Consider the following 20,525-nt stretch of genomic DNA (forward strand, 5'->3'; position numbering starts at 1 on the left):
TTCTTCACACCACCGGGGTTGCAGCTGAAATAATAAGGCTAAAATAATATTATAGTCAGATCTACTCGTGCTCTAGATGAAGCAGTGATATTATAAATCTGTCAATAAAGACATTCACACAGTCACTGATTTATTATCAGCTGTCCTTTCTGCATTTACTTTCAGCCTGATTATGAGTCTAACTTCTTCGTATTTGTGTAATATTATAGTTTGATTTTAGTTTGAAAAATGCGTCACTCTGCTGACAGCAAACATGTCCATGTTTGTGATTGGTCATATACTACAAGCCCCGCCCCTTTACGTGAACGCACTCACAGCCAGATTGAGGAACCCTGGGTTGATTTACCGAGTTGATAACGAGCTTCGTAGGACCTCTTAGCTGGACCGTGGTTGTTAGGATTAGTAAAGCCAAATAACCAAAAGATACCCTGAGTATGTTGAACTGTCTTCATGGTACAGGCCCCAGCTCTAAGTCTGAGTGAGTTATGGTGGATCATGCGTTAATAATTACATTTCATGTTTTATTTATTTCCCAGGCAGCCAAACTAAATGTTTTGGAATAAAGATCACCATGTTATCACTCACTTTCTGAGTTTGATGATCTCATAGAAATACCTCCACTGAACTGAACATCTGAACTCTACTTCAATCACAGCATAGTCCAGAACCTGTCTGCATAATGAGCTGTAAATTAGAAGCTGCATACAAAAACTCATTCACAACCACAGCACATATTTGCTTTCTGACATTATCTTAGTAAAGTTGCCCCTCAGTCACGTCCAATATGACAAAAGCATCTAGGATTAATTATAGTTTCATTTTATTGATGAAAAGATATGTAAAAACAGATGTATTTTTCAACACTGTTGCTGCTGCTAAAGATGTAATAAAAGTTTTGTTTTTTCTACACTTGTCATTCTCAGAGTGTAGATATGTCTGCTTCCAGCTGTCTGCTGACTGAAGATCAGTTTCTGTGCTCCATCTGTCTGGATGTGTTCACTGATCTAGTCACCATACCATGTGGACACAACTTCTGTAAAACCTGCATCACTCAACACTGGAACGTTAATGTCCAGTCTCAGTGTCCCAACTGTAAAGAGGGTTTCTACACCAGACCTAAGCTGCAGGTCAATACCTTCATCTCTGAGATGGCTGCTCAGTTCAGACAGTCAGCTCAACAGAAAGCCAGCAGCAGCAGCTCAGAGCAACAAGCTGCCAAACCAGGAGAAGTTCCCTGTGACGTCTGCACTGGAACCAAACTGAAGGCCCTGAAGTCCTGCCTGGTGTGTCTGGTCTCCTACTGTGAGACTCACCTGGAGCCTCATCTGACAACGTCAGGTCTGAAAAGACATCAGCTGATTGACCCTGTGGAGAACCTGGAAGGCAGGATGTGTACGAAGCACGATAAACTGCTGGAGCTGTTCTGTAAGACCGACCAGATGTGTGTCTGCATGCTCTGCACTTATTCAGACCACAAGAACCATGATGTTGTTCCTCTGGAAGAAGAATATGAAGGAAAGAAGGCCGAGCTGGGGAAGACTGAGGCTGAAATTCAGCAGATGATCCAGAAGAGACGAGTCAAGATTCAGGAGATCAAACACTCAGTGGAGCTCAGTGAGGAAGATGCAGACAGAGAGATAGCAGATGGTGTTCAGGTCTTCAGCGCTCTGAAGGAGTCTGTTGAGAGAAGCCAGGCCGAGCTCATTGACACGATCAAAGAGAAGCAGAGAAAGACAGAGAAACAGGCTGAAGGCTTCATCAAAGAGCTGGAACAGGAAATCTCTGAGCTGAAGAAGAGAAGCACTGAGGTGGAGCAGCTCTCATGCTCTGAAGACCACCTCCACCTCCTCCAGAGCTTCAGGACCCTGAACACTGCTCCACCCACCAAGAACTGGACAGAAGTCAGAGTCAGTCCACCTTCATATGAGGGGACTGTGGTAAGAGCTTTGAATCAGCTGGAGGAGATGCTCAGTAAACAGATGAAGAAGCTGCTTACTGAGGTCGAGCTGAAGAGGGTCCAGCAATCTGCAGTGGATGTGACACTTGATCCTGATACAGCACATCCCAACCTCATCCTGTCTGATGATGGAAAACAAGTTAAACATGGTGATGTGAAGAAGAATCTCCCAGACAATCCAGAGAGATTTGATCGTTGTCTTATTGTCTTATCAAAGCAGAGTTTCTTTGCAGGAAGATTTTACTACGAGGTTCAGGTTAAAGGGAAGACTGAGTGGGATTTAGGAGTGGCCAGAGAGTCGATCAACAGGAAGGGAAGAATCACACTGTCTCCTCAGAATGGTTACTGGACGATAATGTTGAGGAATGAGAATGAGTACAAAGCTTGTGTTGACTCATCAGTCCGTCTCTCTCTGAAGTCTCAGCCTCAGAAGGTGGGGGTGTTTGTGGATTATGAGGAGGGTCTGGTCTCCTTCTATGACGTTGATGCTGCAGCTCTTATCTACTCCTTTACTGGCTGCTGCTTCACTGAGAAGCTCTATCCATACTTTGGTCCATGTAATAATAATGATGGTAAAAACTCTGCTGCTCTGATCATCTCTCCTGTCAATCACACTGAGTAGAACAAACACTTGATCTTCTACAGAGAGACTCTTTCATTTAATGTAACAAATCTATATTATTGGTGATTTATGGTGTAAACATTATTGATTCTTCACATTATGATCAATGGGTTTTTATATTTGTCTGTAAATGTTTTTCTACTTCTTCAACACACAGACATTAATCCACTGATTGATATGATCTAATGTAGTCGAATTCATTCTAATAACTGCATAACCTGCCTTCAAGACTGCTGAGTCATCAAAAACAATGTACTCAGGAATAAGAAGCATTTGGACATTCCTTAAATATCTGTGAGCCAAATGAAAATGTTTAATGTCTGATTATTGTATATATAATACATTATGAATACTGGCACACATTATTGGATAAATCCATCATCATTTTTAGAATCAACATAAAAATCAAGAGATCTCTGTCTGGTATGATTTTAGGGGTCAATAAAAGATGAATTATTGATTCATATTTGTAGAAAATGAATCAACAAAATGTGATCATGAAACATTCAGCTTCTGTGACCAGAGAAGAGAAGTTGTGTATCGTGTTATTTGTATTTCATACAGTCCTCCTCTCTGCTGATCCTCAACACAATAAAAACAAAGAACGTTTGAACTGATTTGTCTTTTTATTTCACATTTAATCAAGTTCTGGATTTAAGGAACACTTTGAGGGAATTTACTTGTGTATTTATACTTCATGACACTTTTTACTTTACTACATCTCAGAGGTACATATTGTACTTTTTACTCCACTAAGTGTATTTCCTACCTTTATTCTCACATTTATTGTTTGAAAAGGTCTTGAACACATACAGCCGTAGCTTGTTTTTCTTCTAGTTCTGCATCCTTTCATCCTTTCTTTCTTTGTTCATTGATTTTGTTCCTCTCTCAATGAAGTTATTATAAAAAGGAATTAAATTAAATTAAAATGGAACGTATACATCAATGCAGCAGTATTAATCAACAGATCATGAAGGCTACTTTAAGTACACCTACATTTTACTGATAATACTTGCATACTTGTACTTGTAGTGGAGTATTTTCAAAGGGTGAAATCACAAATGTTAACACATTAAATCATAATTCACACCTTGTTAAATCAACTTGTACAGTATGTTGTTATTGACAGGAATAGAGTAAACCATATTTAATAAATGAAGGTGAAACACAACAACAGGACCACCCTCTCACCTGGTGCTTCTACCGTGTCCACAGCGCCCTCTAGCGGTCACAGCCGGAATCAAGAGCCCCTCCCCCTTTCTGGCTTTGAGGCCGATCCACCTGCTGCTCCCCGTCCAGAAGCTCACACACACAGGTACGGTTTACGGCTTAAATTAGACGGAAATCAAACAGGAAAAAAATACTAAACGTCGCTTAAATGAACACCTGACAAATTCGGCTTCACCCAGGTGCATTTTTTCAAGTGCTAGTTTCTGTCGCGAAACAAGTGTAACGACGCCGGTAAGCTAACGTTGGCTATCAGTAGCTAGCATACAGGCGCGAGAGGGTGTAGTCTCGTGTGCAAAGACCGCTAACTAATCTCTGAGTTAGTCAGCTAACTAGTCGTGTTTTCTTTCAGAGTCGATAGAGGAAAGACACACAAACACCATGCTGAACATCTCCATTATGAAGGTAAGTGGTGAAGTGTATATATCTCTACATATATTTATATATCTAATAGATTCAAGTTAACGGTTGACACGTTAATTAGTGCGCGTGCTGCCAGGCCAGTCGACGCCATGACGCAGTTCAGACAGACGTTAGGAGGACTTTGGGGGGTTTCCTCATGTTATTTATATATTTTTTTAACTGTCTATTAATTTATTAACTCTTGACGTTGAACGTTGCACCGTGACGTCACAGTTTAGCTCGTGCTTTGCCTCTTATAGACTGTTTTATTTTATATAAACAGTAAAACAGTCACCAGGACAATCCTCAGTGACTGGATCTATAGAGGGTCTATCTGTACAAGTGGACCCGGTTCTGGTGCCTCCGGTGTGACGGTCCTCTCTGGCCTCTGCAGGTGGAGAGCCCGTCTCGCCTCTGGGGTCGGGTTGTTCGGGGTCCCGGCGGTGACCCGGAGCCCACAGACCAGTACGACAGACTGCTGGCTCAGATGAACCTCTTCTACCGCGTCGAGACTCAGGACCCGCTCAAGCTGAAGCCCACGTCTCTGGAGGAGGGGCAGGTGAAGCAGCGCCTCCCTGAGTTCTTCCACGCCTGATCCAGGTGTGGGTCCTGGTCTTGGATGTGGACTGGAACGCGTGTTTCTCTGTGCTCCCCCTCAGGTGTGTGTGGTGTACTGTTCGGTGATGAAGTCGTGGTGTCGGGCCGTGGTGGAGTCCATCGCCGTGGACTCGGTGTCCTGTCGGGCTCGCTGCCTCCTGGTGGACCACGGAGGGCGGCTCGTCGTCCCGTCGGACCAGTAAGACCTGAACTGTGCCGGTCCTCCTCCACGCAGCACCACCGCTGTCATTCTAACGCATTAGCCCAAAATACAGGACTGTTATGTCAGCAATTAGCATGAAAGAAACAACGACAAATCAACTAGAGATCTTGTAGTTTGAGACTCAAACAGTGGATTAGTTGACCACTGGACTAAGAGGGAGCAGCTCTACTATTACTATGAGAAGACGATTGATCGGTGTCCAGCTGTATCCATTAAAAACATGTTCATTTTACATGTTTGTGCTGCTCTGCTGTTTGATTCTTAACTTTGGTGTGTGTGTGTGTGTGTGTGTGTGTGTGTGTGTGTGTGTGTGTGTGTGTGTGTGTGTGTGTGTGTCTCGTCTCGGCCCCACAAGGATCCGAGTCGCGACGCAGACCTTCCTCCAGCTGCCCTTCTGGATGAGGAGGTTCCACCTGGCGGGAATCAAACCAACAACCCTGCGGGTGTCCGTCTATGAGGAGAAGGCGAGGCTCATGTATGTCGATGGCGTTTTGAATTGCGGTAGAACAGTAACGCTGTCTCCTTAACCCACGTTGTGAAGTCCTCGTGATGCGTTTGTCCTTGTCCTCTGCAGCCCGTCCTCTCAGTGGGACAGCTCTGCTACACTCTACCTGCACAACCTGCTGCGAGGTGAGCAACACGCTCCTTACGTCTCTGCATGTGACCTCTTAGAAGACAGCTGCTGCTGATGACACCGATGTTAATACGTTTGCTTCCTTCCATCAGCGTCGACTCGGACGGAGGCCGTGTTGCTCGAATCCGAGTCAGACTGCACCGCCGTTGAGCTCTACCTGACCGTCGGGAACGTCAAGGTGAACTTTGACCCCACAGTTTAGGATTCAACAAGTCACACTAGCTCAAACATTTAGTCTGACACAAGAATATGACACCAGATCATCATTTTCTCAGATCTGTGTGAACGACGATCTGGTGGCCAAGAAGTTTGCGTATTACGGCGGCGGTCTGGACGAGGTGGACCAACGTCCCGTCATGTTGTCCTCCAGCATCTTGACCCAAAGCTCGACCGCAAACAAGCCGACGGCACAAACGTCCCAACCGGCTCCCGGTAAGAGACGAATGTGACTTCCTGTTCAGGTCCTGTAGCTCAAGACTTAACGTGGACATCTGTAGCTAACGCAGCCACAGTCGGGTCAAACATGGTGAGCTCCACACAGACATGACGAGTGAAGCCAAAGCTTCACGTGTTAAAGCTGCATTCTCTCTAGTGTCCACCAGGGGGCGACTCCTCTGCTTGTATAGAAGTCTAGTCTAAAATGACTCTACTTCTCTCTTGATTTATTCCCTCAGTAAACATTGTAAACATGAGTTTATGGTCTCAATCTCTAGTTTACAGTCTTCTTCAATACAGCATGATGTTCATTTAGTACATTATGCTCCATTTAGAGTCAAACAGACCATAAAGAGGGGATGCTTTAAGGGCGGGGCTACACACTGATTGACAGGTCTCTACGTCACTCCTCCTCAGATGTGGTCACTTCCTGTTCACTGGTTGCAAAAAACAAGATGGCGACGACCAAAACGCCAAACTAGAGGCTCCAAAACATCCTTAAAGGTTTAGACTTTGGTTTCCTGTACTGCCGTCTGCACTGATGCTTGTTTTCAGCTCTTTCTTCCAGCTTGGATTCTGCCGTCGGAACCATCAGCTCTCCGGTTAATACCCACAATCCTTCACTTCTGACCTCTCTGCTGCTCCGGAGACCACAACACGAGCCGAAGACCTCTGAGGAAGAAGACGCTGCTGCTGCTGCAGAGAGGTGAGCGCACATCTGGTTCAGTCCAGATGTTCACTGTTGAGCGGAGACAATAGTCCAGATGAGATATGTCATCACTTACTGAAAACATTTCTGCAGAGGGGTTTGTTCACACACTCCTCTTAACTCTGCTCTGGTGTCCAGTGACTCGTCTCTGGCTGCGGCTCTGACCAACGACCTCAGTCTGTTCAGGTGAGAATCGCCTCAGTCACATGGTCTCCTGTGATTGGCTGAGACCAAACGGCACGTCTCTCGTCCCCAAACAGGTTCCTGAAGTTTCTGAATCCTGGCAGCAGCTACCAGCAGGCGGCTCCCTCTGTGAGTACATACAGGAAGTGTTTCTACCACGCGATCTGCAGACGCCCTGGCAGGGCTGTGAGTGCTACCAACGGGGCTCCAGACTCCTGCAGTTCAGGTTTGAACAATGAATCTGGATCCAAAAGCTTGTGTTCTTCTTCCAGCATGAAGAGCTACAAGACGGTGGACCTGAGGAGACGACCGCGGCCTCCAGCAGCTGCTCAGGACAGGAAGTGTACGCTGAGCTCTTGCTCTCCAGTTTAGTTGTTCAAATGTCCTCGTAAAAGTCAAATTTCACACGTAGCTGATTAAGAACTAAATAAAGTAGAAGGACGAGCAGCTCTTCCACAAAGACAAACACCAGAGGTCTGTTTTTAAAATAGGAAGACGTTTTCTTCTTCTTCTTCTTCTTCTTCGTTGTTTTTATCTCGAGTAGATCGGAGGAATCGGGACCCGCAGAGAAGACGTGGAGCAGCGAAGAGGACTGGGCCTGTTCACGGTGAGCTGAGGAAGCAGCTAGTTCAGCTAGCGTGCTAATAGAGCAACAAACAGACTATATGCAAAGCAGGCAGGAGGTTTGTAAACTACTCGTTTGTCTTCTGGAGGTGAAAACACCTTCCAACACTCAAGCTGTCCCAGGTCTCTTATCCGAACTGTGTCTGAAGCCTTTTAGAGTGGCTGAACCCGGAGCCCCTGAACCCCGATCCAGACGCTGCAGGCGACGCGGTAGGGTTCCTCCTCAGGCTGTTTGAGCTGCTCAGAGTCAGTCTAGTGAGTAGATGATGATGATGATGATGATGATGAGTCACTGTCTCGTGTGTCTTTGGTTCTCCGGCCTCCTGGCTGTCCTCAGGCTGCTCCCAGTGATCCCAGGAGGACTGGGATCCTGGTGCACTCTGCCCTCCCAGTGGAGCCCTGCAGCAGCCTGGACGACGCCCCCATCACGGACGCTCTCCGTCGGGTAAATGCCGACGACGATGCGCTCTGACGCCTTTTAAACTCTCACACGCTTGAGCCCAGTCTGACCCGGCGGCCGCTCTGCCTCCAGGTGATGAAGAAGCAGTACGGCGCTCTGTCTGCGGCCGACCGGTACAGCTGGCCGTCTGTGAGCCGAGGATGCAACACCGTCGTCGTCTCCCACGACGCCGACCGGCCCCTCGGCTACCTCGCCCCGCTCCTCACCCACGTCCTGCTCAACTCCGTCTTCGCCTCCCTCACCTCCAGAACGGGGGTGAGAACATGGCCACTGCGTCGATTCAGACCCTCTGATCCACTCGTGCCGTCCTTATTGTTGTAAGAAAGGTGGTTGCTTTTCTTGTTGTGACCTGCAGCCCGTAGTGGTGCTGCTGTGTCCCGGCTGGGAGAAGGTCCAGGCGGTGTACGACCTTCTGGAGGAGATGAAGGTTGCCTCCGTCCTCCACCCCGTCATCCTGCTGCTGGGCACCGGCAAAGACGAGGCCAAGGCCGTCAGGATCCCCAAAAACTGTGAGTCCTCTCAGTCCGCTAGTGACGGCCCAACATTTGTGAATTTCTTAGAGAAAATCCCCACAATGCATTTATTATTACGCATTGGAGCTGTAGTCACTGTGTCTAGCTGGTTCACTGCGGTTGTATGAACACAACATCTTGCTGTGATTTAACTGCAATAAACGGTCTCCTCTCTGCGCTGTGACCAGGCCTGCTGTTGGTGACCACTCCCTTCAGTCTGGTCCGTCTGCTGTCCTGCCACTGCTTCCTGCTCCTGCGCGTCTACCACCTGGTGCTGGACGAGGCCGACCGCCTCTTCACTCTCGCTCCGGATCAGGTGACCGTCTGCTCCTCATTCGCCCTCATCACCGCCCCCGTGAATACATGTATTTATGCATCGTCCGTCTCCTCCGCTCAAAGTTAAAAACTCTGCCGCCGGTCTCTGTGAACGACGGGACGTTCTCCTGTTAGATGGCGACCATTTTGCAGCATTTCCAGAAGGTGACGTCCAGCGAGGAGAACGCCTCCTGTCCCCAGCAGCTCGTCGCCGTGGCCAAACGATGGACCGGTCACATGGAGGGTTTGGTAGCCAATCACATGCCGTTCCCGTGCATTGTCGTGACCGTCCCCGAGGAAGCCGCTCTCTACGGTGACGTCCAGCAGGTCCGTCTCCAATGAGTCCATCTTGATGGAGCGTCTGTTCCCAGTTGCAGTGCAGACCTGACGCTCCGCTGTGAGGTTCTGATGTGTGCGGATGCTCTCTTTGTCTTCCTGCAGATCACCCTCATGACTCTGGAGAGCAGCAAGGTCTCGGTGCTGTTGGGTGCGTTGGATTTCAACCCCGACGTCGGCCAGAAGACTCTGATCGTAGCCAACTCGGCTCAGGAGGTTGAAGACGTGTTCCAGGTGATGCCGAGGCTTCAGATTTCTCCGTCGACTCATTTAAGTCAAGCCGGCCGATCGAGTGTCTCTCGCTCTGAGCGAGCTCAGCCGAGAGGTCTCGTCCTGCCGAGCAGAGAGTCGTCATTTGCTAAATAATCGACCACAAAACGCATTAAGAGTCTTATTGATTGCGCAGACTGGAGACGTCCTCATGAGACGGACTTCTGCAGGAAACGCTGATGGCAGTTATACTGTCTTTGATTTAGGATCAATGTGAGCCCAACAGATGAACCTACATACAGTACATGTCCTTCTACTGTGAAGTACACTGTGTCTATAATAGTACAAACTTGACATACCAACAGTTAAAGAAACAAGACGTCCTTTGTTTGTTTTCGATACCGGTATCAGAAACACCTGATAAAGCCTAAAATGTTGGATCGGGTATCAGAGAGTATGTGATTCTACGCACCGATCCGACGCTATCGTATTATTTATCTGCTCATTTACGCTACACAGGAACAACAACAACAACAACAACAACACATGTCACTCGCTACCAGATCCCTACGTCCTGCCTGATCACTACTGCACATGTGCAAACTAGTGCATCACTCCTGTGGTAAACACTCTACTGCACATGTGCAAACTAGTGCATCACTCCTGTGGTAAACACTCTACTGCACATGTGCAAACTAGTGCATCACTCCTGTGGTAAACACTCTACTGCACATGTGCAAACTAGTGCATCACTCCTGTGGTAAACACTCTCCTGCACATGTGCAAACTAGTGCATCACTCCTGTGGTAAACACTCTACTGCACATGTGCAAACTAGTGCATCACTCCTGTGGTAAACACTCTCCTGCACATGTGCAAACTAGTGCATCACTCCTGTGGTAAACACTCTCCTTGTTCCGTGAACAACAAATCTGTGTTTAAATCGACAGGAGGAGAGCTAGTTAACGTTAGCCGTTAGCTGCTAACGTTAACGGAGGTTGCGTTAGACAAGTTAGACGATGATGCGTTCAAGCTCCATTCAGTAAAAACAAGTATCGGGTGAAGGTACATTTTTAAAGTTCAAAGTAAAATGAGATGTTTTCACAGCAACATGAAATAGATATTAAGAGTCAGATATGAGCTCCTCTCTTCATCCACATGCACCACCTACAGATGGAGTGCACCGATGGTGGAAAGAGAAACCGAAGCGCTGTCCTCCTTGAACTGACCAGTGTAACGTTTCCGCTCTTCAGGCCGTGAGCAGCAGATCGGCGTTCTGCCTCAAGACCCACGAGGGGTTAACTCACCAGTTAGACTTCGTCATCCAGCAGTGGAGGAAAGACATCAGGCCTGGAACTCACGTCATTCTGGGTAAACTCAACGTGTGTGTGTGTGTGTGTGTGTGTGTGTGTGTGTGTGTGTGTGTGTGTGTGTGTGTGTGTGTGTGTGTGTGTGTGTGTGTACACACACACACACACACACACACACACACGATGTCCGGTTTCCACCCGGCGGCGTCGATCAGAACATCATCAACAGTAGAGACATTTAGATCCTCTCACTGAACGTGTGACTCTGTTTGTCCTCTAGTGACCTCCACCGAGTGTCTGAAGTGTCTGGGAGTCAGAGACGCCTCCTGCGTCGTCCACTACGGCTTCCCCACTTCACCCAAACTCTTCGGCGGCCGGCTCTCCTTTATGGCCGAGAACTTCAGAAACCTCTCTGAGCGAGTGAGAACATTCAGTGTCCACGTCTGCAGCTGAAAGCTGAACTTTGTTGTTGTTGTTGTTGTTATTATTAATATGTATTTGTCTACCGAGGTCTCCCCCGAGGACCAGACGAGGAGCCTCCCTCGTCCCACCAGGTCGGTGCTGCTGATCTCTGAGAGGAACGCCTGTCACGTGGTCGGGGTTCTGCGTTACCTGAGGAGAACCGACGCCCTGCTGCCCTCCGAGCTGCTGGCCTTCGCTCAGGGGGTCCACGTGGCCCGGGAGGACCAGAAGACCGACAGGCCTCTCTGCAGCTACCTCAAGAGCTTTGGAGTCTGCAGGTCAGCTTCTCTCGTTCTACAAGTTTAATTCACAGAAGGGGGAAAATGGATTCTCTTAAAGATTACGACTCGATGCAGAAAACTGAATAATGTGAACATTTCAAACTCAGTTCTCAACGTTACGTTCGCCTGATAGTGTTCTGTGACACCGGGCTGTCCGCTATTAACCGCTGCCCCTGAACGCAACAGACTAAGTAACGTGTTTACGTGCTAAGCTAAGCTACATGCTAGCAGAGGTTCGGTGAGTTTGAGCAGCCGAATAAGGAGGCGATCCGACCGTCGGTCAAAAAGAAACTGTGAGCTTCCCTTACACACACACACACACACACACACACACACACACACCTACACACACCTACACACACCTATCTGCACTGTTACATGAATGCTCCCCCGTGTTCAATGCCAGAACTGCATGTGTAAATTCACCTTGTGTTTCCCTCAAAGACGAAATAAACAAACTACATCATGGCTCCAACACCTGGTTCAGATTGAGTAAATAACACTGTGTGTGTGTGTGTGTGTGTGTGTGTGTGTGTGTGTGTGTGTGTGTGTGTGTGTGGTGCAGAGACAGCAGTGTGTGTCCCGACCGTCACAGATTCATCCCCAAACTGGACCAGTCGGCGCTTCCTTCCTCAGGAGTCATAGAGGTGAGGACCTTCGTCTCCGTTGTCTCTACCGTAGCGTCGTCCTCTGCTGCACCACATTGAACCAAATGTCTTCTTCTCGCACGACCGCTCCTCAGGTGGTGCCTCTCTACATCAAGACGGCGTCGGTGTTCTACGGCCGCGTCGTCCAGGAGGAGGACGGAGGAGGCGTGGCGTCTGAGATGACGGCTTACTACGCCGACAGGAAACCCGGAGCCGAGGAGGTGCTGGAGGGAGGCTTCTACGCCGTGCAGGAGGACCAGGTCTTCCACAGGTCGGACATTCTTAATCCCGTTTTTAAAAATGTTATATTTTGACTTCAGAATGTAGATTAAATGTCCCTGAAGCTCACACCAAGATGAGGGTCCAGAACCTTTAAAAGCACCGTCACTAAAGACGGTTCAGGTTCTATGAAGGACGGACTCACGAAGGTAGATAACACCACTGTGTGCTGCCCTGCAGGGTGAAGGTCCTGTCCGTCCCAGACAGAGGCGACCGGCTGTTCTTCAGCGTCTTGGTTCTCTTTATTGACGTGGGGAAGGAGGAGGAGGTGAAATCCCATCAGATCCTCCAGCTCCCGGAGCGCTTCCACTCTCTGCCCGGCCAGGCCGTGGAGATCGTCGTCTGCCGGGTCAAACCCATCGACGCCGAGGCCGACTGGCACCCTAAGGTTCTCCTGCTCTGCAACACATCACCGCTAGTTCTGTGTTTAGACCTCTTATTTAGACTCTGCTCACATGTGTGGCTCCTCCGGTCCTGGACGTTGTGCCCTTGAGCAGAAGCGTCCGTCCTGTGAACAACAAGCGGTGGCGTGGCGCTCGTGTGATTGATGGAACGCTTGTTTTGCCTCTCAGGTCACCAGAGCGATCAACCAGAAGATCCGAGGCCTGCAGCACCGAGCCAGAGCGGTGTTCAGTCTGGGAAACACGGTGTTTGTTGACCCCATGGTGAGTTTCTACCGTCGGTCATTAGACTGGACTGTTTTGGTGCAGTTGGCTCCACAAAATATTTTACATTTTCCCCCCCCAGGTGCGTGTGTCCCAGGTTCCAGGTATGAAGACTGTGATCAACGAGTACAGCGTGCAGTCAGAGATCCTGAACACCGGGATGGGAACCAGCAACCAGGAGCATCTGGACCTGCTGAGGGCGCTCTGCCAGGAGGACGAGGAGGCGGCTCGCATCTCTGAGTAAGGAACCACTGGAGCGGTGGGTACGCAACCCGTCGGCCACCGACGCCGAGACCAATGAGGCGCTGCTCTGTTGTTCGTAGGTCGGGGGACGGGCCGGCGTCTCTGGAGGTCCGGATCAAAGCCGAGGTGGAGGTTCTGGCCGACGCCGTCAGAGCGGCCGAGGTCGGCTGGCCCGCTGACCTTCCTCTCCTCGAGCCGCTGAATCCGGTGTCTCCGACGATCCGGTCTCCGGTCCCGGCAGGACCTGAGCTCCACCTGTCTCCAGTGTGTGATCAGAAACCCCTGCTGGACCGCCGGGCTGCTGTGGGACAGAGAGACGCCCACACAGCTGATCTGAAGTAAATAAGTTGGTCATTATTTAGGCTTCGGGTATTTAGGATCACATGTTCCAACTATCGTTCCCTTTCATCCTGTTTAGTATTTCATTTTCTCTTCTCAATGCCGCCGTCAGTCGTGTTGCGAGTTTAGCCGATGACGTAGAGCAGTAGAGACAATGTCTTCATGCAAAGGTCCGAAATGTTAAAATAGTCTTTAACTATGATTTAGCTCCATATGTCATTAATTTGCCAACAGTTGTATTAACGTCTGTATGTCAACGACCGACTGTCAAATCAAATAAAGAAAGTTCAATTGAATAATATCTCAACAATATTTCTTGTCAGATTTCAAACAGAACTGGATGAATTATAAATACATAAATGTTCTTCTCTTGTTTCCCGTGAGATGAAAGGAAACCCTTCTGGTCTCAGAGAGGAGTCTCTGATCAGCTCTTAGAGGGCTACGCCTCTACTCATAGAACCTGGGGTTACAATATGTAACCGACGCTCTAGCTAGCAGTGTTAGCTGGCTGTAGCATCTAGCTAGCTTTAGTTCTTCACTATAAACTTCAGTGATGTAATATTTATGCATCTTCAGATAAAGGAAATGTTATGCATGAATATGAAGTTTGGTATTAAATAGTTTAGTCACATGATTATCAGTCACAGGTGTTAACGGTATCAGGACCTCGGTGGGTCCACATGGTTCTTGGTTCACATGTAGAACTGAACCCAAGCTGTTTTTATTTTGACTCTCAGGATCGGGGATGGAGGAGAACTTCTCCCAAAGACCAGACAGGCTGCTCACCTCAACCCCGGAGGTAAAAATAACAATAACATAATAATAATAATAATAATAATAATTACTCATAAATCACACTTTTTATTGTGACAGTCAGATTACATGTCTCTGTCTGTCTCTCTCTCTCTCTCTCTCTCTCTCTCTCTCTCTCTCTCTCTGCCTCTGTCTGTCTTTCTCTCTCTGTCTGTCTGTCTGTCTTTCTCTCTTTCTGTCTCTCTCTGTCTGTCTTTCTCTCTCTCTCTCCGTCTCTGTGTGTGTGTGTGTGTGTGTGTGGGGGTGGTTGATTGTTTCTGCTTCCACATGTAAAGTGAAAACAGAATCTGGTTTGTCCCACGTTGTGGTTGATAATCTGGACCTGGTCTCTGTGCTCAGCTGTTCCTGCAGGAGACGATCAAAGCAGCATTCAGCAGGACTGTGACGACTCCACCAAAAGGTACAATTCACATTCAGTTACTCCATTAAGCTCAGCGGTTAATCATTAGTATAGAGAACAAGCTGATGGTGTCTCTATAAGAGAACAAGACGTCAACACACACCAAGCAGACCACTGATTCGTTTACTTCTCCTGCTCGTCTTTATCTACTTCTGGAGGCTGAAGCTGAGCTCTGCTGCCACACGTGATCACGATGTTAACTGTCGTGATGTGTTTTGTTAGTTTCCACCCTCCGGCCCGTTGGTACCAGACGTCCGACTGCGTCATCGTGACGGTGAAGCTGAGGAACCCGGAGAGCCAGCGCTGTGACTTCTACCCCGACAGAGTCGTCTACAGGTCTGTGAGGAGCAGACCGATCACTCCACATCCTACATTCAGAGGAGCTTCACTCCACCTCCTACATTCAGAGGAGCTTCACTCCATAGAGCTTCACTCCACATCCTACATTCAGAGGAGCTTCACTCCACCTCCTACATTCAGAGGAGCTTCACTCCATAGAGCTTCACTCCACATCCTACATTCAGTGGAGCTTCACTCCATAGAGCTTCACTCCACCTCCTACATTCAGAGGAGCTTCACTCCATAGAGCTTCACTCCACCTCCTACATTCAGAGGAGCTTCACTCCATAGAGCTTCACTCCACATCCTACATTCAGTGGAGCTTCACTCCACCTCCTACATTCAGAGGAGCTTCACTCCACCTCCTACATTCAGAGGAGCTTCACTCCACCTCCTACATTCAGAGGAGCTTCACTCCACGTCCTACATTCACTACTTTCTGTCTGTCTGTCTGTCTCTGTGTCTCTCTCTCCCTCCAGTTGCTCAGTGAACGGTCGGACCTACAGAGCCGACCTCCATCTCCACGGTCTCGTCTCTGCTGAGCGGTGCCGCTGGGAGATGAAGTCCGGTGAGCCGGTCCTCAAACTGGTGAAACGGCAGCAGGGCTACTGGGAGAGACTCCTGAAGAACAGGGTACTGGACTCAGACCACAGCAGAAATATAGGTTTTCAAAGTCCACCTTTAACTCCAGTTCATTTCTCTCCTCAGAATATCTTCGTGACCTACGACATGGAGCACTTTGAGGAGGACGAAGACGGAACCCCGAATGGTGAGAACCTGAGCGTTTTAACGGTGTCATGTTGAAGGAGAATGCGTCGTCTTTGCCGTCCTGCTGTGTTGAAGTGACGCCTGTGCTTTTCCCGGTTGGGTCTTCAGGACTGTGTTTTGTCGCGGACACTGGAGAGGACAACCGGTATGTGAACTCGGACAGCGGCAGTGAGAGCGACTGAAGATTCATAAGATATAGAAATAGACTGAATTGTTGCAGATTGTTCCGTTATCTGAACATCTGACCCGGCTGTTTGAGTTCAAATGATTTCTTTAGATTGTAATAACTTATTTCACCGGTTCATCAATTGGTAATAAAGTAAGAGGCTCAGACTCTATAGCTCCACAGGATGCGACTCCTCCTGTCATCAGAAACAAACCTTTTAATGTGGAAAATTTGTTTAGTGATGAAGTGTTTCAGTACGTTTGTATTATATTTGTGTTTTCAGCCAAACTCAACAGTCGGTTGCAAAAATCGATTCGCCCTTCAGACTTTTTTTATATTCTTGTACCACAAGACAGCGTTTGCCGTCACCGTTGAGACAAACGGTGTCCCCCTGTTGGGAGTATTTTGTGTAGTATGTTGTATTTTAAGCCCAAATTAAAATCCAGTGTGTCCCAGGCACCCGAGCTCATGACTGAATAATGTAACTGTCCACATCAACTGACATTAAACATGCAATCAAATACTACATGTCGGCTCACAGAGTAGAAGGACACACTGATCTGCCAGAGTCCAAATATGTTCGGAGGATCAAATATTCTTAGTTTTGTACTATTTGTAGAATTCGTGATCCAAACATTTCCAGAGCGTCATAAAGTCCAAAAGTTTTAAGTTGATCGAAAACAGAAAGATGTTCACAAAATGTTCTATTTATTTTGTATAGCCCAAAATCACAAATTTGCCTCGGATGCAAATCTAACGAAATATTCCGCTTCAATCCACATGTGTTGGTGTTGATCAAAAACATGAAAAATAAAGTTAAAATGACTTAATTATTAATAGTATTAATTTATAAAACGGTTAATGAGTTTTAACTCATGGCGTCATTCATGTTTCATTCATAATGTACTGTAGATCAGTTTATAATAGCAACTTCTGGGTTGCCAGGTTGTGACAGAAATCCTTTTCTGGTGATTATTCTTTCTATTTGTAATAATACTGTAACGAGACTGCTTTAGTGAGTTTGATGTTCTTTTGGAGCAGGTTTGTACGTCGCGGCTCATTGGTCGCGTACATCGCCGGGTGTTGGTTGGCTCATTATTAATGTTGACAGAACTACCGGGATGCCTCTAAGGGCCACTTTCATTTGTTTTTTTGGCGAGATTGAACGTCACCGCTTGTTTTTGAGTTTGAATTAAGTTTGTTGCACAACGCTTCACAGCCCGGCGGTGTTCAGACGAAGGGTGTAAAGATTTGGTCCAGATCCTCTTCCAGAAGTTAATTAAAGGAACAGTGTGTTAGATTTAGCACCATCTAGTGGTGAGAGTGCAGATAGCAAGCAACAATATCTGACAACTACGGTGGCCCATGAGGTGGAGACAGGTACTGAGGATTTTAGTACTTCAGGGAGCGCTCATCAAGACATATAATAAGGAGCACATAAATAGTGTTTTATAAACTTCAGAACAGGATTAGAAGTTATTTATAATGTGGATTTAACTAAATATAGTTTCTAGAGCAGCGAACAACAAAGTCACTTTATAAAGTCATTAATATCTCACCGGAAACAAATCTAAGATTTCAATAAAAACATTTCTGAGTGGAGTTTAGAAAGAATGAAGAACTTTTCGTCTTCTTGTCCTCTTGTCCTCATATCCTGTTGTCCTCCAGGGTCGCTGACGCATCGTGTTTGTGTGACGATTTTTGTTAGCCATCGCTACCTTTAGGTAATGCTACGTCACTGACCAGAGCTAGTGTTGGTTAGTGTTCGCTAGTGTTAGTTAGTGTTGGTTAGTGTTGGTTAATGATTGTTAGTGTTGGTTAGTGATTGTTAGTGTTGGTTAATGATTGTTAGTGTTGGTTAGTGTTGGTTAATGATTGTTAGCATTGGTTAGTGTTCGCTAGCGTTGGTTAGTGTTGGTTAATGATTGTTAGTGTTGGTTAATGATTGTTAGTGTTGGTTAATGATTGTTAGTGTTGATTCGTGTTCGTTAGTGTTGGTTAATGATTGTTAGTGTTGGTTAGTGTTCGTTAGTGTTGGTTAATGATTGTTAGTGTTGGTTAGAATTGGTTAATGATTGTTAGTGTTGGTTAATGATTGTTAGTGTTGATAAGTGTTGGTTAATGATTGTTAGTGTTGGTTAGTGTTGGTTAATGATTGTTAGTGTTGGTTAGTGTTGGTTAATGATTGTTACTGTTGGTTAGCGTTCGTTAGTGTTTGTTAGTGTTGGTTAATGATTGTTAGTGTTGGTTAATGATTGTTAGTGTTGATTAGTGTTGGTTAATGATTGTTAGTGTTGGTTAGTGTTGGTTAATGATTGTTAGTGTTGGTTAATGATTATTACTGTTGGTTAGCGTTCGTTAGTGTTTGTTAGTGTTGGTTAATGATTGTTAGTGTTGGTTAATGATTGTTAGTGTTGGTTAGTGTTGGTTAATGATTGTTACTGTTGGTGAGCGTTCGTTAGTGTTTGTTAGTGTTGGTTAAAGACTGTTAGTGTTGGTTAATGATTGTTAGTGTTGGTTAGTGTTGGTTAATGATTATTACTGTTGGTTAGCGTTCGTTAGTGTTTGTTAGTGTTGGTTAAAGATTGTTAGTGTTGGTTAATGATTGTTAGTGTTGGTTAATGATTGTTAGTGTTGGTTAGTGTTGGTTAATGATTGTTAGTGTTGGTTAATGATTGTTAGTGTTGGTTAATGATTGTTAGTGTTGGTTAGTGTTGGTTAATGATTGTTAGTGTTGGTTAATGATTGTTAGTGTTGGTTAGTGTGTGTTAATGATTGTTAGTGTTGGTTAATGATTGTTACTGTTGGTTAGTGTTTGTTAGTGTTGGTTAATGATTGTTAGTGTTGGTTAGTGTTTGTCCGTTCTGAGCTACTGTAGAAACATGGCGGACTGTGTGAAAGACGACCCGCTCTTTACGTAGATATGAGTGTCTTTTTCTAAGCTAGTTTCAGGTCATTGTACACTCAATAAACACGTTATATTCCAATTAATCCTCCTAAATGTTACACACTGTCCCTTTAAGGCCCAATCAAAGGGCTTTTTCTCAACCTGGCAACCTAAACGTTGCTCTTAGGCTCAAATAAAATTTAAAAAAGATTAAACGTTAAAGGGGAAACTTAAATACAATGTAACTTTGTTTGAAATGAATGTGGTGGTACAAGAGGGTTAAATGGTTTGAAGGCTGAATACTTTAGTAATCAACTGTAAGAAGGTTGACAGGCTGACGTTTGTCTTGAGGATGTTTATGTTCAGACTGAACTGCTGGCTAAAAGGATTAGATAGCAGACGATCATCAGATGGATCCAGAGAGAGTTTATTTTAACACGACTGTTTTATTTACTGTAATTTACTGTAATCTGTTACTTACTGTTGCTTTGAAAATCCAATAAAACAAAAGTTATTTGTTCAGTTACGGTGTCCTTGTTTCTCTGCTTGTACTTCACTGAAGTACAAGCAAAAGTACTAGTGTCAAAGTACTTCTGTGTGAGAAAACGTCCTGCATTCACAATGTTAAATAAAAGTACATTTGGTACTTCTTCAAGCGCTGCTGAACTGTAGTGAAGTAAAGGAATAAAGTGGACTCTGAGCATCTTCAGCACTTCATTAAACTGTACTTTCTCAGTCTTGACGAAGCTCCACAGCCACACAGGACATCACACCCACAGTGTGTGTAACAGTGGTGGAATTATCCTTAAAAGAATTGATTATCTCGTGATGAGCAGCCCTCTAGTGTGATACACCGTGCTGGTCAGTAGGGGGCAGTGTGGACCAGTTTGTTCTAGAAGAACACCAGTAACCACAGTGAGAACCCAAACAGGGCTACTGGTTCACTTCAAGACTGAGAGGTTAATAATGAACACAAGTTATTATGATACACACACCACTGGAGAAACAGTATGGAAGCCCGTAGACGCCACTAAAACGAAAAGGATCCTGTAAGTCTTCTAGTGAGAAACTTTTTGGAAGTTATGACGACGTATCTCATAATAATTAGCATCTCATAGTAACATAATGAGATGCTAATTATTATTATTATTAGAAGAGCATTGGTCTCAACAGTTAGTTCCTCAAAATATTTATCAAAAGATGACTTGTATCTCAAAACCTCAAACTCAATATGTTTTATATTGTGAGTCATTATTTTGATAGTTTCTCTTATTTTGAAATGCTTCATTATTTTTTTTTAGAAAGTTTCTCATTATTTTGAGAGAGCTCTTATTTTACGATACTAATTATTTTTAAAATACTTGGTAATTATTGCCATAGTTTATTTTGAAAGAGCTTCTCTTATCTTGATACATTAATTATTATGAGTTTCTTTTATTTTACTAATTATTTTGAGAAACTTATTATTTTAAAAGAACTTC

At 45.8% G+C, this 20,525-nt stretch overlaps 2 protein-coding genes across 3 annotated transcripts in view; both read left to right on the forward strand.

Moving 5' to 3' along the window:
* The window catches only part of LOC137881539 (E3 ubiquitin-protein ligase TRIM21-like), a 46,624-nt gene extending 43,767 nt beyond the window's left edge, over window positions 1-2,857 (forward strand). For both annotated transcript variants that reach the window (XM_068723521.1, XM_068723522.1), the window contains exon 2: window positions 924-2,857. In XM_068723521.1, the coding sequence (XP_068579622.1) occupies window positions 924-2,579 (1,656 nt within the window). In that variant the 3' untranslated portion in view covers window positions 2,580-2,857. The remainder of the gene's footprint in view (window positions 1-923) is intronic.
* A 1,012-nt stretch (window positions 2,858-3,869) lies between these two features.
* Window positions 3,870-16,739, forward strand: tdrd12 (tudor domain containing 12). Its single transcript, XM_068723403.1, has 35 exons — window positions 3,870-3,894; window positions 4,159-4,211; window positions 4,603-4,767; window positions 4,868-5,004; window positions 5,384-5,503; window positions 5,603-5,658; window positions 5,755-5,840; window positions 5,938-6,094; window positions 6,653-6,803; window positions 6,945-6,992; window positions 7,067-7,123; window positions 7,258-7,377; window positions 7,531-7,596; window positions 7,763-7,823; window positions 7,951-8,058; window positions 8,146-8,328; window positions 8,429-8,582; window positions 8,774-8,901; window positions 9,036-9,227; window positions 9,342-9,470; window positions 10,699-10,816; window positions 11,036-11,175; window positions 11,266-11,495; window positions 12,064-12,145; window positions 12,241-12,416; window positions 12,605-12,812; window positions 12,997-13,089; window positions 13,172-13,329; window positions 13,413-13,670; window positions 14,409-14,470; window positions 14,824-14,884; window positions 15,107-15,220; window positions 15,703-15,856; window positions 15,932-15,992; window positions 16,100-16,739. Exons 2-35 carry the CDS (start codon window positions 4,188-4,190, stop codon window positions 16,171-16,173), a joined length of 4,131 nt encoding a protein of 1,376 aa, XP_068579504.1. The 5' UTR covers window positions 3,870-3,894; window positions 4,159-4,187; the 3' UTR covers window positions 16,174-16,739.
* Window positions 16,740-20,525: the final 3,786 nt, after the last annotated feature.

Source organism: Cebidichthys violaceus, unplaced genomic scaffold, assembly GCF_023349555.1.
Source record: "Cebidichthys violaceus isolate CVI_PGR_0920_01 unplaced genomic scaffold, fCebVio1.0.p SCAF_3, whole genome shotgun sequence".
Taxonomy (NCBI): Eukaryota; Metazoa; Chordata; class Actinopteri; order Perciformes; family Stichaeidae; genus Cebidichthys; species Cebidichthys violaceus.

What these genes read in the sequence shown, in the direction of transcription:
- tdrd12 (XM_068723403.1), top strand. Translation starts at nt 4,188, where the DNA reads ATGCTGAACATCTCCATTATGAAG. An exon ending in TGACCGTCGGGAACGTCAAG is followed by an intron (nt 5,841 to 5,937) that starts GTGAACTTTGAC and finishes TCATTTTCTCAG; the next exon opens with ATCTGTGTGAACGACGATCT. An exon ending in CGTCAGGATCCCCAAAAACT is followed by an intron (nt 8,583 to 8,773) that starts GTGAGTCCTCTC and finishes CGCTGTGACCAG; the next exon opens with GCCTGCTGTTGGTGACCACT.